The sequence below is a fragment of the Elaeis guineensis genome, chromosome 10 (assembly GCF_000442705.2).
Source record: "Elaeis guineensis isolate ETL-2024a chromosome 10, EG11, whole genome shotgun sequence".
Classification (NCBI taxonomy): Eukaryota; Viridiplantae; Streptophyta; class Magnoliopsida; order Arecales; family Arecaceae; genus Elaeis; species Elaeis guineensis.
This window is the reverse complement of record NC_026002.2, coordinates 76753901-76768282: the sequence shown is the minus strand read 5'-3', so window position 1 is coordinate 76768282 and position 14382 is coordinate 76753901. Positions and strand designations below refer to the sequence as shown.

Genomic DNA, 14382 nt, shown 5'->3' with positions numbered 1-14382 from the left:
AGCATACACATCATAACAATGTTCTTCTGGAAGGTTCTCATGCCAAAAGAAGATTAAGAAGACATCGAGGGAGATGCTTATTGAGATTTCAAACAATTCATCTGAAAGCTACAAAATAATCTCAGGAAGGGGATTTCAAAACTTGCCGGAGTTGGGATATGGAAACCAGCATTCAAATCCAATCAGTTAATAGCATAGCTCATGAAAGCAAATAGATGAAAGTAGCCTTCTTATAGATGTGCTAGTTCAGGCTACACATTCAAATTCATAAACATCTACAGACTGGTAGACTACTGATCTACAATATCTTTTCTAATTAGCTGACCAAATTAAATGCAAAAATAGCTCATAAATAATAATCATGCTACCCGAAAAACTTCAAAATTGAGCCATCATCTCTTTATTCTATGACTCTTTATTTTCATGTAAAAGAAGTACGATCATGGCTCTCGTCCTCCTCTTTGATCTCATCATCATCCTCTGCATCTTGACCAGCACCTTGGATCACCTCATTATCGAGTCCTGTAAAAAGAAAGATTTGCAACTTTAATTTCATGTACATGAATAATGAATTAGATTGTAAATACGTGTAGCTGAATAATGAAGGGTACCTGCAATGAAGGCTTCAACTTCTATATCATCAGAATTTTCTGAAATCACTCGACTAGCTAATGGTGGGTCTAATGCCATCCAATTGGGATCTTCATCAGCCCCAGAGAGAAGTTCACACTTCTCCACAACCCAGTCATCGACAGTGTCAATGTTGTCAATGGAGATAGGATCAAATCGTTTGGTCTTCAAAAGTTGCCTGTATAGTCATAAATCATGATTTCGACCATGTATGTAAGTGATATGCATCATACTAGGCAAAACATATATGAAGAAGTTATTGTTAGATCAATTTCTTACCTTTGCTGCAAACGCAAGTTATAACGGACAAAAATAAGGTCACAGAGTCTCTGATGCTCCAAATAGTTCATTTTTTGCTTATGAATATGTTCGAAAGGAATGTGAATTCGTTCACAACCCCTTGTACTGCAAGTTTGACTGAGAATGTGCACAGCCAAACGCATCAGATTTGGGCAACCTCCTCCATATGTGGACCACCATTCAGCTGCAACAAGAACCAAAGCATCATCACATAGAAGATACATTTATAAACACCAAAAGATAGTCAAGACTATAATATTAGTCATCAACAATGATGACGATAAAATAAAAAAATAAAAAAAGGAAGAAGCTAGTGTCAAAATATTTCTTACCAGGAAGTGAAGTATGTCTTGCTCTGACGGCCATCTTCCTTCCAAAGTCGCCTGCAGCACTTTTATATAAGCTAAGCTCCTTTTGGATTTTGTCTTGGACTTTGGTCTCAGGCACTAATCTTTCGATACAATCGAGCATGCCTGATGAGACCTCATTGGAGACTTCACCTTGGATGGTGTAGAAGAACTGAGGGTTGAGAAAGAAACCTGCTGCATGAAGAGGACGAGGCAGTTGCCTGTCCCACCTCCAATCAATGATATCCCAGTAAGGTATGTAGTCACTCTTCTTCACCAGTTCCTTCTTAATTGCTTGTTTAGCTTGATGCATAGCCACATAAATATAACCCATTGCAGGCCTCTTGTTGCTTTCAACTAATTTAAGAACTCGCACTAGTGGCTCTGTTATGCGAACAATTGCAGCGCAAGAAGACCAAAATGGTAAACTACCAATAAGATCAGCCATAGCAATGCCTCCAGGCTTATTTGAATATGGGCATTCCATCCACTCCTCTGAGCTGACCATGGCTCTCAGATCCTCTTTCAAACAAGTCATGTTCTTCAATGTGACGAAATTCATGGCAGCACGGGTGTCGCTGTGGATTATCAGATCTTTCCCATTTGTATACTTTCTCATCATATTCAACACAATCACATGATTGTAGATAAAACCTGAAACAGTTTTTGCATTCTCAATGATCTCGCTTATAGCCTCCAACTTCCCAATATCCTCTAGCATTGCATCTATGCACTGTGAAGCGCATGGTGTCCAAAATAAGGTAGGAAACGTTTCGGTCAACCTTTTCCCTGCAACAGCATGATTCTCAGTGTTGTTTGTAATCACTTGTACTACATTCGTTGCACCAACTTCTTCCACCACATGCTTAAGCAACTCATAGAGTGTATCAGCAGAAGTAACAATATATGATGCATCAACCGACTTCAAAAACATTGTTGCTTCGGGACAATACACCAAAAAATTGATCAGGGTTTTACCGGTGTCGGTGGTCCATTCATCGGCCAATATAGAACATCCAGTCCGACCCCACATCCCTTTTAAATGCAGCAACTTGTAATTCACTTCTTCGGTCAACCTCTTCAAAATCCAACCTCGGAAATCATGATAGGAGAACATTTCGAGTCCTGGCCCAGCTGCTGCAATTGCATCTAACATCGGTTGGAAATACACTGAATTAACTGCATCCAGAGGCACCCCAGCCTCATAGAGAAATCGCCCAATTGCCATGGCAACATGATCCTTATCAACAGCGGCTCCTGAATAGGACTTGATAGGTACGCCAACCTGCAATGCAGTGGGAAGAGGTTGAAGAGGAGCAGGAGAAGGTGGTGGTGGAGGAGAAGTATATCTTGCTCGCTTCTTCCTTCCTCTGTCTTTGGGCATACCCTCCTCTCTCACCTCCACCTGCAGTGGAGGAATGTCATGAAGCATTTCAGGCAGCGGCATCATTTGCAGCCCAGCATCCACTGGGCCTCCTTCTCCCTGATTGCTACTCAAGCTAACCTTCTTCACCTCTTCAGAAAGCTTATGCTTCTTCTTCTTTCTCACCCCCGCACCGTCCAAGCTCTGCTGCATCGCAACCTGGACCTCCGGCGGGACTCGGGGGCAGCACGAAGCATTGCCCTTATGCCGGGCAAGATGTTCTTTGATTCGGTGGATCCCGCCGCCAAGAAAAAGCTTCATGCAGTACATGCATTTCAGCTTCGTCCGGCCACCCGACCGGATCATCAAGCAGTGCTTCCAAGCCGGATCATGCTTTTGGGTACCAATCGGCAGTATAATTTCCGCCTCAGATGCCATTCAACTGCATAGCAACCAAAATAACTGTCATTCCACTGTTGGTTAACCAACCATGGAACTTGTAAGCATTGATTGAAACCAAAAAAGCTGGGCCAAGAACAAGAGCAGCAGCAGGACGGATGAGGATATCGAGTGGAGCCCGCATGATGTTAAGGGAAGGTGGGGTGGTGGGGAGATATTGTGATACCATTGAAGAGTTTTTTCACATAAGGCCCACCATCTGATGTTAGCTAGGGAAATTCTTTGTACACCGCAGGCGGTGTAGAAAATCTGACGTAGAACGCACCGTCTTTTTGATTGGATCATATAGCCATTATTTTTCAATGTATATTTAATGTCCATTTAATACTCGCAGATTTACTTTTTCGTTTAAAATTTTGAATGACGAAAATGTATCTTTCTTTTTGAAAAAATTATAACACTTTGTGCCGATATTATGGCATCCTGCATTGAAATTATGATTTTCTGCACGTGATATAATAATTTTTTTACAGAATGTCATAAAGAAGGAAAGGTATTTTCATCATTGAAAAATTTTAATCAACGTAGGATGCCATAATATCAGCACAGAATGTCATAATTTTTTTTTGGAAGAGAAGGAATATTTTCGTCATTCAAAAAATTTTAAATAAAAAAAATAAAACTGTGGACATTAAATATATATTGAAAAGCGATAACTACGTGACCCAATAGGATGAAGTGGTGCCCTCCACATCAAATTTTCTACACTACAGGCAGTGTACAAAGAATTTCTCGATTTAGCTAACGGCTAAGGGCCCGTTCTTTGATGGACAAATATTATAAAATTATTGATCAATTTTTTATTGATCAATTTATCCACATCCTCATATTTTATTTTTTGGTTTAGATGGATAAGTCGTTTTCACTTATTCCATGGATCCAGTAATTTCTTTTTCCCTCTGCCGTGCCTACAATATATTGCCTCTTGGTTGAACCAGTTTAAAAATAATTGATGGATCCAATTCAATTAATTATTTTCCCTTATCAATCTAAAAAATGGATAAATTATTTTTTTGTAGATTAAAAAATTAATTATTATATATATATATATATATATATATATATAAAAGATAATGTCCACTTCGGCCTCTCACTTATGGCATAGGATAATGGTTTTGTCCTTTAACACTTATGAAGGAGTGAAGGTTACATTCTATAAAAATTAGATTTTTTTTTAATTCACAACTAATAAAATCATCCTTACTCGGGTGCCAATGGAAAAGACGAGGGAAATAGTTTGAGGACTTACTCGGGTTTTGCTGCTTTCGGCCGTCTCTCCTCCGGGCTCTAACGAGGGGTTTTTTCTTCGCGCCTCCAGAATCCAAAGGAGAGGTGCGGTTCGGTTTGGTATATATAGGTTGTTTTGGGGTGTGGGGGGTGCTGGGGTCTGACCGGCTAAACCGGTAAGGCGCTGTGATAGATTTCGTTTCTGGGCGTCGGCCCAATCGGGTTCCACCGGTTGAAGCCGCGGGTTAGACCGGTTCCGCTGGGGAAAACCGGAACTCCCGGTTGCACTTGCCCCGCGGTAGGCACGGCCTTGGGGCGGTTCGGATGTCGTCCGCTCCGGCTCAGGCCGGCCGGTGAGTCTCTCCCGATTGATCGTTCGTTCGTTCCACCAAGAAAAACTCTCCTCCTTCCTCCTTTTCCTTCCCCTTCTGTTTTCTTTTTCCTTTCCACTCGGAAGAGGAGAGAACGGACAGGCCTTACTTTTTTTCTTCTGTTTCTTTGTTTTTTTTTTTTCTTTTCTGGTTCTAGATCGGATCGATCGACGGGGATGGCTGTGAAAGTGGTCGAAAGCTCCGTGCCCGCGCGAATTCGAGGTAAGGGTCCTGTGAATTCATTTATGTTTGTGTGGTGGGTAGTATCCTGGATTATTTCGACAACTCGATCGATCGAAATCTAGGGTTAGGTCAAGGAATAGGGTTAGGATTCGGATTGGGTTTCTTCCTTTATTTTGTGGCCTTTTCCCTCCCTCTGTAGTCCTATTTTCTTCTCTATGTTTGGAGATGAGGGAGTTAAATCTCGTAGAGCTGTGCAGAACCCTAGGTTGTCAGGGTTTTTGTAATGAGATGGAAGGAATTCGATTTAGGGTGGAGGAGAAGTTATCTGCTGTGATACGTTGTAAGCTTTTACGGCTTACTTTTATCCGATTGTTGGAGCTGGTTTGTGCTGAGGGATTATGTACATGATTTCGAAAATGTTTGGAATTAATCGTCTTATAGTGCTGGAAGCCTTGATGGATCTAGTTGTGGTGATTGCCTTCTTGTTGTAGATGATATGCAGCAGGTCATGATTATTGTAAGCTTGATATGTATTAGTTCATGGTTATCGTTTCCAGTGTCAAAATCAAAGGGAAAATGTAATTAGAAGAATGTGAGTTTTTTTTTTTTTTTTTGTTATATGTATCAGTATCTTGATATCTGTTAATTTGGTGGGGCTTTTTGCTTGTTGTAACAACACTGGTCAACTTCATGGTTGGGATTGGCTTGAAAAATATGGGCAGGATGTTGTTTAGTGTTTAAAGGGGGGCAAAAGAAAAACTTATTTCGTTTCTAAGGCTGTACTTTCTCTCAAATCACTTAATTAACAGATCTTCATTTTTTTTTCTTTGTGGTTGGACTCTATTATTCCTACACTTTTCTTGATTGTTGAAATCTTGTTATATAGAATTTGAAATACTCTCTTTCTCCTTGACCAGTGTTTTGCATGCTTTTAATATTTCATATGTTGATTTTTTAATGCTGAACAGCCGCCGCTGCTTCTATTGATGTTCCTATCATGTTGTGTTGCCCAATTGTTATCTTTGCCAATTTCATTAGCATTCAAGTTCTAGATTACTTTTTGAGTCTATTTTTTAATTTTTGGGTTGAAGTCAGTTCCTTGACCCTTTAGACAAGGTGTTGTTTCAGTGATTGGATCTTTAGGTTTAGGGTAGGCTGTTGCATTAGTTCTGCACCATCTCTTTCTCCTTGATCCCATCCTGCACACCCCCACCGGCACTCTCTCTCTCTCTCTCTCTCTCTCTCTCTCTCTATATATATATATATATATATATATATATATATATGTATATATATGTATACATACATACATATACATATATATATCTATATATATATATATATATATATATATATATATATATATATGTATGTATGTATGTATACATACATATATATATATATAGATATATGTATGTATGTATGTATGTATAATATGTGTTGGCAGGGCCCCATTTGACACGTAAGTTTTTGAGGGAAAGTAGAGAGAGCTGCATGTGAGCGGAGTGTGACTCGATCTTGACCTGCAACTAGCTTGCTTCCTCTGTGTTGGAAGGGCCCCCATTTGACACGTAAGTTTTTGAGGGAAAGTAGAGAGAGCTACGTGTGAGCAGAGTGTGACTCGATCTTGACCTGCAACTAGCTTGCTTCCAAGGGATGGGAGTTTCGTCACTCTCGGATTGGGAAAACCGATATATATTTTCATCCATTTAACATATGAAGAGTAATGGTTGTTTGTGAATTGATGATTTCGTAATGATTAGAAAGGCCATGTCCTGTCAGTTATCACATATGACAAACGCCAGCAGGGTACTACTACATGGCCATGGGAGGCCCTCTAGACATCAATATATTTGATATCTAAATCTAAAATATATTTACAAAAACAAAACTCAAACATAAATCCAATTGAAAGTGTATGAAATATTAGACCTTGAAAAGATTAGATATCATACCTCTGTAAAAATTAGATATCTAATCTAATATATATATTAAAATGGAAGCATCTGTATTGGTCGAGCTTTCGTCCGTCATGTGTTCTCGAGAAAATCCTTATTTCGGAAAAAGAAATACGATGGACTCATGTTCGTAAATTACTTGACAAATGGTGAGTTGGAGGTGTGGGAGGAGTGGATCGAAGGAGAGGGGGGAGGAGAGATGAAAGGATTTAAAATTGATTAAAGATAAAAATAGTAAGAAATTATGGGTTTAGGAAGAAGTTTCATGAAAGCAGGATCGTCGAATCTTCACAAGATTTATCCAATAGCTTATAATGCACGCTATGCACAAAATATAATTTTTTGTAAAATTATTTTAATTATTTTTAAAATATATATAGAATAGATAAATAAAATCAAATATTATTTTAACAAAATCATATCCCATGCATCGGATGGGGTTATAAACTAGAATATATATGTGTGTGTGTGTGTGTGTGTGTGTATCTATGTATGTATGTATAGCCAAGCTTGGATCTAGTCAGGATATAATGTGGACTAGCTTGGAAAAAAATGCGAATTACATGGTCTTCCTCCATTTTGTTAACCAGTTAGAATTACTTTCCACATTGGGACTATATTTACCATCAGTGATGGTACTAAAGTTTGGTAGTATTATTTTTCATAGTCACTGGGGACTTGGTGTTACCCAACAATGTTACTAGTTCTGCTTTCTCAAGTTGGTCTTAGTGATACTTTGCAGTATTGCAAAGTCCTCCTCCTCTTTTTTAATTAAAGTTTTAAATGGGAGCCACTAATGTAGAGTAAATCTTTGTGTGGATGTTGAATGATATCAGCTTTTTAGAATTAAATGTGTATTTTCTTAGTTAGAATTATATGGCATTATCAGTTTTCTCTTCTAAATGTAAATGGATTAATAACTTCTTAAAGTTAGTGTTCATCAGAAAGTTCTGAATTATGAATCTGGAACCTGAATCCGTATTGCATGAACTTATAGATCAAGTAAAGTAAGTTAAATAAAAACTAACCACAGTTTCCTCCTCTGCCTCCTCTTTTTGATTGAAGCTTTAAATGGGAGCCTGCAATACAGAGTATATCTTTAGATAGAAGTTAAATGATGTCACACTTTTAGAGTTAAATGTATATTTACTATGTTGAAATTGTATGGCATTGTTAATTCAGCTTCCTAATTGTACATAAATTAATATCTAAGCTTACTTCCTAAAAGTAAGGTTCATCAGAGAGTTCCAAAGTATGAACTTGGGGCCGGAATCCATATAACATGAACTAGTAGAAGTGGGTTAACCACAAACTAGGTAGATTTCTTTGGGCCTTAGTCTAATCTGCTTCAATTGCTTACTATTGTAGGAGTGATCCTTTCCATCCAAAAGATTTAATTCTTCATCCTGTGCTCACTTTCTCTTCAGTTTAGTTTACAAGGCTGTTACATTCTGTGACAGATACATTGTCGATGCAGAAAGCTGTTCATTTTACATTGGCAGGGGGGAAAGCAGAATGATTGTCTTATCTTTCTTTTATTTCTCCTTATTTCTTGAAAATGAAGCCACGTGGATTGTTTAGGGATTGGCAATGTCATTGTTTTTCATTTTTATGAAAACAGAAAAATATAAATAAACAGAACCTATGGCATTGGCATTTAGAAGATAGTTGGGCTGAATAAGGAAGAGTCTATTCTGTTGAACTCAGTTGTCAAGTGATGGTACGAGGTTGGCAGGTTAGTTGGCAGACTGGTTTCCTTTGTGCATTGCATGAGAGGCACAAAGGTTTCGTAAGGATGCTTGGTGGAAGCTTCTTCATTTAGGCAGGCAGAGATGGCTGATGATTCGCCCAGAAAATCAACATCCCCCCACCCCCCTGCGCCCTTTTCTCTTTTTCATAGATAACTTCATGCTGAAGGTGGTGTGTCTGTACTGGATCAATTACTCTCATGTCTGTTATGTTCTCTCATTTAAGCTTCTTCGCACATTTTACAGAGAAAGAGGCTGATGATTTGGACATCACTGGTTGCTTCCATATTGGCTTCTCCTGCAGTCATGGCTCCATCAGTGCCTTGTGCTATGACCCAACCAGTAGATATGGTACGTCTCTCTGGCAGACTTTTTATCACTCTTTAGCTAGTGTGTAAAGATATTTGAGAAAAAAAACAGGTAAATTCTCTGTGACTCGCCCTCTTTTTGGAGAAGGAAACTCACTCACCACATTTAACATAATGGCCACAAATTATTGGATGCAGGTAACATATAGGGGGCGTTTAGTAATTTGTAATCTTGACAGAATTATATGTAATTTTGTAATGAACAATCAGATTACACTGTTTGTTTCGTTTCTTTCACAGATAATGCTGCACTACATGTAATGTAGCATTATCTTAAAAAGAGATAATTTGATTGTCTAAGGGAAGATGGCTATGTGATTACATGTAATCTTACAATCCTGCGATCTTGCAACAAGATAACTTCAGGACCAAAATATTCTCATCAAAATAAATCAAAATAAATTATGGGTAATCTCAATCGATGAAAATAGAAAAAAAAACATAATTGATGATGTCACGAAAAATGGTTGGTCTCAAAATTAAGTTGTCCTTCTAGAAAATAGACAATAATCAATAAGCAAAGATGGAGATATTTTAAAAAAATTAGTTTATATTACATGTAATCTAAATTGTATACCAAATACTATAATATAGGATTCTCTGTAATTTTACAACAACATTACTGTATATACCAAACACTGCAATATAGAATTTTTTGTAATTTTATCAAATAATTATATTACCATAGCAACATTATCTATGTAATGCATCAAATGCCATCATAGTCTATTTTATTTCAGATGGTGGAATTGGGATTATTTAAAGGGAACCTAAGATTTCGATAGTGTCGGTTACCAAAACATAGAAAAAGAAAAGAAAGAAAAGATAAGTAACACATTAAGGTGTGGGGTGGCGTGGGGGCTGGGGTGGTGGTGGGCGATATACTTGCATGAAGAGGAAAGGAGGATGATGATAAGATGAGAATCATCATGTAAGATAAAGAATCCTTTCCACAAAAATACTCAAGGTTGCATCTTATATGAATATCTATGTTAAAGAAATCAATGAGCAATATCCCACTAAACTGTTCTTTTGAGCATAATTGATAAGGTTTCACACGAAATATTTAGTAGTTGCCTGGCAGTAGACCGGGAAGCTGGAACCTAAGCTTGTGCTATCTGACCAGTATCCCAGTTGTTCGGATAAAATTATTTCTACACTATTGTAATCAACAATTGCCTGATTTACTATTTACTGTTGCAAATTTGTAAGCGGCTAGCTGATCAAGGTCATTATGTTGATGTGTTTGAAATAATGAATTATGTTGCTTAAATAAATCACCAGAAGAACCGTTACCGTAAACATGCATCGTTGTTGACATTGTACAACAGGCAAAAAATCTGGACCATTGGATCCGGCCAAGCATGATTGAGAATTTATTGGTTAGAAGGATTCTACGTATCTTACATCATCCAATAATAAATTAACATACTATCTAAGAAAATTAATTTTTTCTTCTTAAAAAAAATATAAAAGTTATTAGCTGGTCGATCATGGTGAACTGTGTAATTTTCTTTCATTTAAAATTTTCAATCACAAGTTGGGATGTCCTGGTATTTTTTTCCAACAGTAGCTAATATATTGTTTGTTATTGGATGCTGCAAGATACATATGGTAAAATTATTTTAATCAATAACTTTTCAGGCTGCATCTATCGTCTATATGCTGATGTGGCAGACCAACATTCTCTCGTCCCCGTGACAATCCAGTTTTCTCTTTCAAAATCATGTGATTGAAAAGAAAAAATTTGGCGATACGGATACCACATTCGTTGAATTCACTACGTCGGCGCTGATTTGCACGGTGAAAATCGACGCTCTTCTCTCCGACCTTCCGGTCGTCTGATTCCAGTGGAACGCATGGTAATATTAGTATTTGTATCCAGCAAAAGTGAAATAAAGATAAGCTGTAATTGCTGTCAGGCTGATGACCCCTTAACGTTTGATTCATGGGCTAGTGAATCATTGTCACAGGATCATGGGCCAACGCATCGTGGACCCACAGAACAAGCAGGGTGGCCCGTGTGGTCCGTCATTCCAAGCAAATTAAATTTTATGTAATCATACCACTCGTTTAACATTGTGGATTCATGTCAATAAATTGATATTGGAAACGTTTGACCATTATCTACCATGTACCTATACAAGCATTGTACAAATTGAATAAGATATTTTTTGGTAAATGTAACAGGTTTGATTTCTTGTTTTTGGGCAATAAAATTCTATATTGCCTTTGGCATATTCAACAAAAATTGGACGTAGATATATGAATTCGATCCAAATTATATCTTAGTTTAGTGATGCTGGTTTGCTACCAACCCACCGGAAAAAGAAGAGTATCTAAATCATTCCTGCAAAAATGTCGTGTCTAAAAGGCTTCCAACCCCCTTTCAATACAGGCTGCTGCTGCCATATGTGGTGACTTCCCTACCAATTATCTCATGAACAAAAAGGTTTGGAGCTAATGAAAGTTCAATATCATGATCAAACGCCCCAAATGTAGACCACCGTCCGGCCCTATAAATGAAGGACACAGCTACAATATCATCCGAAACTGTGGGAATGTCTTTTATAGGTATAAAAATGACTATCCTTTTGCAGTTGGGCAAGAGCACCATCAATTCGTCAATGTTATCCTCCATGTTGCACCCTTCCTTCATTTCGGTTTCTTTTGTCCCTTTTTATCTTCCCCAGACTTCGTATACAGGGTTTTCCTTCAGCTATTCATCAGCACCACTCTCTTCTTCAGGATCTGAACATTGATGTCAAGCTGCTCTAAGAACTCAACAAACTTCTCACCGATGTCCTGAAACATACAGTGAAGAATTTATATGAAAAATCCAAGTTCAGAATGAATGATGCTTTTTCTATTTTAAATACATTACAATAGTATGTTCGGTAGGCAGGAACAAGGATTACTTCATATATTATAACTGCAGAACGTTTATAAGATTAGAACTTGCCGCCAATTCTTCCTGCAGGCCCTTGGGTTTCTCTTGTGAATTCATGCCAGCATCCCAATCTTGAAATTCTGCTGGTAGAATTCTGCTGCAACATCAAGATTTTGGTTTGTTGGAACAAAATTTAAATTTGAAAACCTAAAATTTTTCCAATAAGTTTCTCTCCAAATGTGCTTTTTTTTTTTTTTTTTTTTTTGACTACCTTGATTGATATCTTCTAATCCCACAACGAGAATGGAGAGCGCTTGAGTCTTTTATATGAAAAAAGAGTTTGACTAAGCCCTCAGAGGCATTTGAGAATATTCGAAAGAAAATTTTTAATACGCACACAAACTAAACTGACCTTGGATTTCTCTTAAGAATTTATGCTTGCCTTTTAGATGTGGCAAAATATGATCTGACCTATGTTCGATCCACTATAAATAGGTTTGGATTTGGACTAAACAGATTCAGATTATAAACAGATCGACTCGTTTAATCTGTTTATTATTTGGGTCGGATTCGAATTTTTTGTCTAACCTGCTTAATCCGTTTAATCTATATAAGTTTTGGGTTAGTCATGAACTAGGCCATTTAAATGGATTGGATAACAGGCTCGTGGGCTCCTTCCATGTGGGCCTGCAGCACGCAGTGTGCATTTTTTTTTTTCCAAATTCACCCGATATCCCCCCTGCCCCCACACCTCTATAGGCGTAATTGGACCGCGTCAAATCCCACGATCGAGAACACGCCACACTACCCCTTGCATTTCATGATTTACATCAATACCTGAGCGACCAAGCCCCAGGTCCCCATCCCGCTAGGATTTTTTTCTCTTTCCCTCGGCCCTCCCTTTTCTTCTTCTTCATGCCGCCACCGTTCTGAAGATGATGATGCTGATGCCATGACCACAAAGGCTTATCGGAGGTGGAGGCGAAGGAGCTAGAGGTGATCGAGAGATGCCAATGGGACTGAGTTGGAGCCCAGAGACAGGGAGAGCACAGGTTGGGCCGATTGGTGAAGAGGCAATCGAGAGCACAGTCAAGCCTTCTAAGACAGAGCCAGAGGTGGTCGGGCGGAGGGGCAGTCAGGCTGAGAGCACAGCAATGCTCGCGAGGGTAGAGGGCAAGCGCTAAGGGGCGGTTGAGCGAAGGGGTAGTCGGGCATGCAGCGACGCCAGTAAGGTAGGCAATCAGGTCAGATGCGGATCGGATCAGAAAATATCAAACCTGAATCTGATCTGTTTATTAAACAGATCAAATTTTCAAACCTGCACCTGACCCATTTAATAAATAGATCATCTGATCCGACCCATTTAATCTGTTTATTAAACAATTAACCTGTTTAACCGACCCGACCCAACTCATTTAATCTGTTTATCGTTTAATCTGTTTATTAGATGAACAATCTGTTTAACCGATCCGACCCAACCTATTTAACAATTAGAACATCAAAGAAGGAAAGAGAAAGAGGAGACTCAGATTTAGTATTTCATCTATAACTAAATCAAAACAATAATCGATTGCCTGTAGAAGAAGGCCGTCTAAGATTATTGTTGTTAGAAACAGTTGAATCAGCAAAAAAAGATTCCAAAATCATCATAGCCTCCCTACACAAACTTTAAAACAAATCTCTGCACATTTTGATATTCAGCATAAAAAATAGAAATCAAAACTCAAAAGAATACAAAATAGAATACAAAACTAATGGGAGGAAAAAAATAAAAAAATATACCTAGAAAGGATTAAGAAGCACAGGAGGAAAAGAAAAAATCCAAGGTCTCGAGCAACCAACTCTCCTCAGCGACGATTGTTGGGGAAGAAAGGGCATCGGCTATCGAAAAAGAAAAAGAGAAAAAAATTTTAGATCTCAAGCGGCCAAGACACTAAGCAACACAAGCACACAAGCTCTCTCGATGACAGCCGTTGGGGAAGAAGGCACCGGCCATTGAAAGAGTAAAAAAGAGAAAAACTCTAGATCTCGAGCGGTCAAGGCACCAAGCAGAACAATCGCACAAGCCCCCTCAGCGACGGCCGTTGGGGAAGAAGACACCGACCATCGAAAGAGGAAAAGGAAGAAAAACTATAGATCTCAAGTGGCCAAGACACCAAGTGGCACAACCGCACAAATCTCCTTGACGACGGTTGTTGGGGAAGAAGGCACCGACCACTGAAATAGAAAAAAAGAGAGAGAAAATGATGTAGGTGGTAGATCCGTCGAGTATCGATGGTCAAGTGCTGACGAAGCACCTCCTCTCAAGAACCGAAGAAGGAAATCAAAGGAGGAAGAAAATCGAGGGAGGGTGGAAGCACCGAAAGAGGTGGAAACATCCGTCGGCGGCCATCGAAGGAGTGGAGCTGTAGATGACCGAAGGAGAAAACTAAAGCGTTGAGAGTCGAGAACGAGATGGGATGAAAAAATAGAATGAAACTGAAGTAGCAAACAGCAGAACCGCCAAATGACCAAACCTGAAAGTCGAAACTCGGAACC

General features: G+C 38.7%; 1 protein-coding gene across 1 annotated transcript; it reads right to left on the bottom strand.

Moving 5' to 3' along the window:
- Window positions 1-214: 214 nt before the first annotated feature.
- LOC105033462 (uncharacterized) lies at window positions 215-4499 on the bottom strand. Its single transcript, XM_010908290.3, has 5 exons — window positions 4349-4499; window positions 1263-3082; window positions 910-1114; window positions 612-808; window positions 215-522 (listed from the first exon to the last, which is right to left on the bottom strand). The coding sequence occupies exons 2-5, from the start codon at window positions 3076-3078 to the stop codon at window positions 422-424; spliced, it is 2319 nt and encodes a 772-aa protein (XP_010906592.1). The 5' UTR covers window positions 3079-3082; window positions 4349-4499; the 3' UTR covers window positions 215-421.
- Between the last annotated feature and the right edge of the window lie 9883 nt (window positions 4500-14382).

Bases quoted from the DNA above. Each gene is read 5' to 3' on its own strand.
- LOC105033462 (XM_010908290.3), bottom strand. From the start codon at position 3,078: ATGGCATCTGAGGCGGAAATTATACTGCCGATTGGTACCCAAAAGCAT. The intron at 1,115-1,262 runs GTAAGAAATATT...TTCTTGTTGCAG, and splicing joins AAGACATACTTCACTTCCTG to CTGAATGGTGGTCCACATAT. The intron at 809-909 runs GTAAGAAATTGA...ATGACTATACAG, and splicing joins AACTTGCGTTTGCAGCAAAG to GCAACTTTTGAAGACCAAAC.